Source organism: Ambystoma mexicanum, chromosome 10 (genome assembly GCF_040938575.1).
Source record: "Ambystoma mexicanum isolate Mex_15411 chromosome 10, UKY_AmexF1_1, whole genome shotgun sequence".
Taxonomy (NCBI): Eukaryota; Metazoa; Chordata; class Amphibia; order Caudata; family Ambystomatidae; genus Ambystoma; species Ambystoma mexicanum.
In genome coordinates this window covers 268,609,645-268,613,015 of record NC_090932.1, presented here as the reverse complement: position 1 = coordinate 268,613,015, position 3,371 = coordinate 268,609,645, and the positions used below count along the sequence as shown (strand labels likewise).

Sequence of the window (3,371 nt, the reverse complement as noted above, 5' to 3'; positions counted from 1 at the left end):
ATGACGTGTGGAGTCACGTGAAGAAGAGTGGGCGGGACATTGCTATGGTCCGTTTCTCGGAAGGGGAACTGAATTCTCGGATAGCGGTCTAGTGTTTAATTGTTTATTGTTACCGGAAGAGTAAGAGTCGGACTTTGAAAAAAAAAATGGCTGATCTGAACCGGCAACTACAGGACTACTTGGCGGAGTCAAAGACCGGAGGGGCAGGGCGGAAGCCCTCTGCACCGGTGACCTCGCCCTCTTCTTCTTCGGATGGTAGTAGCGGTGGTGGATGGATGGGCAGTCTGCCTTCACCCAGAGTTACCTGGCCATGGTCACCTAGCCAAAGTTCTACCTCTGCTGGTGCTGTGGAATCAGCCTGTTTACCCTCGATGTCTCGCGGCCAGAGGCTGGCGCTCTCTGCCGCGTGCGCGCTCCTTGCAGCTTGTTGCTTTACTTTAGCTGTTCTGCACGCTCCATTGTTGGTGCTGAGGGCGCGCAAGTTTGCGTTACTTTGGTCACTGGGCTCAGTGCTAGCGCTGGCAGCGGCGGCGTTGTTGCTAGGCGCTGGGGCAACGACCCGCATGGCACGTGAGCCTGGCGCACTGCTCTACCTAGCGGCGCTGGGGGGCACCCTCTACGCTGCGGTTGGACTTCGCAGCACTGCCTTCACCGTGTTGGGGGCTGCAACACAGGCTTTGGGGCTCCTGATTTTCCTGCTGGCCCTGGTACCCGGGGGAGCAACTGGGCTGCGCTACCTGGGCGGGCTCTGCGGCTCCCTGCTTCGGCGAGGAGTTAGTAAGAGTCTTCCGGTCTGAATAGATGACTTTGAATCCTGTTTAATGGACACGGACGAGGAATCATTTTGTTTTCCATTGGCCTCCTGGGACAATGGGATCCGAGTGTTGGCACAGGCTGTGGTCTCGCTGAAGAGACACATTGGATATCTTCGCCGTTGGGGGACGAAGGCTATACTGGAGCTCCCCTTGGAATGAAAAACTTTTGTTCAAACTGTTTTACTCGAAGGGCACTTTATTTTTCACATAATTGTCTACGGCTGCAGTCTCCGGCCCCTTCCTCGTTAGTGTTGCATCAACACCCAGCTAAGAAGTGGGCGGGGATCATGCACATGGCCATCAGAGCCATGTTCTCTTTGACCGCTTTCCCTTGTAATTGCATTTCTGCCTGGGGATTTATCATCTATCGCACCAGATAACCGGTGCAGCCAACGCATTGTTCTGCGCGTAGACCAGTCACTTTCTTCAAAAACACTCTTCAGCAACTCGTGGACTTTTATGTCCGTGGACCGTTCAACGTAGTAAATGACGCTGCAGTCCATGGGCCCATTGCCGTCTTAAATGATGTACTTAATGTTCACGCTGCCATCCTCACGACAGCTCGATATAAATATACACACATCGACAGCCACCTTAAGTGAAAATATTGAGTATGAACCTGGCCACCTTCTGTGAAGACAATTGGCCCTCGTTGACACTGTACTAATTAACCATTCTTCATCTTCAATACACATTGATTCTTTATCAAGTACCAGTATGCAGAATTATTTGGCCTTTTACCTATTGTTTATTTCGTATCCAGTGATAATGTCGTAGTGAAAATGTCCACCAAGTGGTGGCATTTTCCCTAAAAATGCGCCTTCCAGCCAATCGAACGCGTTCCCCAAATATTCGAGGATTGGAGGTAATATATAATTATACCCCTTCTACCATATTTGGGGGGGAGAGGGTGAGGGGAAAGTCATCTACCTGGCGACTTTTTCACGACGACATTATCACATGGGACTGTTTAATATGATTATAAGCGCTCTTAATAATGCCTCCTTGCTTTTCAGGGAACCCGACCATACCTTCATTTGATGCTTTGCACTGGCAGTTCTTACATTGTTTACCGTCCCGTATAGTTTGTGCTGTTACTGACTCGTCTCTTTTGCTGTTCTCATGTTTTCACATTTGGAATCCTAGTGTCATCCTTTAAAGTAGCCACTTTTTGTAGCACAGGGGCTTGCTCTGAATGTGGAGGACACCTTCTGCTGCTCATTCACTTCCTTCGAATGCAAGAAACCTATATTGAGTGACTTGCCCTGTGGGGGTTCTTCGCCCATAAGGGTGCTAGGGTCGCACCCCCCTTAATTTTTAGGATCCTCCAGTTATCCCCAAAGAAAGGCAGAGCAGCAACATAAAAAAAAGCGTACACATTACGGAGTGAGTGACTTTAACCGGCTCCATGATGATGCAAATGTATTTGCAAAGAATCTAAAAACATTTTAAGTTTTTGCAAATACTGATGGTGGTGTCCCTTATGCCCTATGCAACACTTTGCATGTCGTGTGTGATGGGCGGTGAATTGAAACAAAAAAAACACGCCTTCACTCATGTAACGGGTTGTGAAAGGGATGACGTTGCACCCTGTAAGGTGCCTTGGTGGTGCTAGAAAAATTCCGGCTCAGGAGGCATGCACCCTATCGCCTGTCTCTTACTCTGGAGGTGGGGTCAGAAAGCTGACCCTGCCCTCTGCCTAATACTAGCATAGGCAGGAGGAGGGGCGAAGGGTGCCTCCTGACCGCTCAGGTAAGTTTTGAAAAATAAAAAGGCTGTTTGTGAGTGTGAGAGAAAGATATTAAGTGTCTGTGCGTGAGTTAATTGTTCAGGTGAGTGCCGAGGGCCGTGCGTATGATTGGGAGAGTGTGTGTGGCTGAATGTCATGAATGTGTGTATTTGCGTGAGCGAGTGTTCTCCTGGGCGCTGAGTGAATCATTCACACATCACCCACCAGACCACTTACTCAGGCAGGTAACCATATTCATATATACAGGCACGTGTGTATCTGCCCAAAGTGGTCTGGTGGGTGCCGTGTAAATGTCTGAAAAAGGCTGTATTGGTGCCTGACTGCTTGTGTGCAAGTTAGTTACGGTAGGTTATTTGATTCATGTATAGCCCATGGGCCTGCAACATGTGGGGTCCTATGTTTTTGGGCCAATACTTCCATGAACCCTCTCCATTGACTATGCTGTTTAAGACTCATGGGGGCTTGTGGTCCACAACATATGGAGCCAAAGGTTGCATGTCACTGGGAGAGTGCCCATTGCTATGTCTTCAAAGCACTGTGTGTTGGGAAGACCGTATGCTCTGCAAACATGAAAATAAAGAGCATTACATGGAATACGAGCAGTAATTAGAATTGGGTAAATATTCTATTACTAGCAGAGTTGACTAGTTTCTAACATTGTAAAAATCGGGGAGAGCACTGGGTTCAGGCACAGAGATGACTGTCAGTTACTGTGACTGTTGGACTGAACTTTTCAGGAGGTGGGGGGGTCTTGCCATGTGTCTATATTAATGTGTGCATTTGCATTCGTGCACTGTTCTGCTGGG

General features: G+C 48.7%; 1 protein-coding gene across 1 annotated transcript; it reads left to right on the top strand.

The window, feature by feature from the left end:
* Positions 1–1,527, top strand: SFT2D3 (SFT2 domain containing 3). Its single transcript, XM_069617824.1, has one exon. The coding sequence runs from the start codon at positions 147–149 to the stop codon at positions 795–797; it is 651 nt and encodes a 216-aa protein (XP_069473925.1). The 5' UTR covers positions 1–146; the 3' UTR covers positions 798–1,527.
* Positions 1,528–3,371: the final 1,844 nt, after the last annotated feature.

What these genes read in the sequence shown, in the direction of transcription:
- SFT2D3 (XM_069617824.1), top strand. Translation starts at nt 147, where the DNA reads ATGGCTGATCTGAACCGGCAACTACAGGACTACTTGGCGGAGTCAAAG.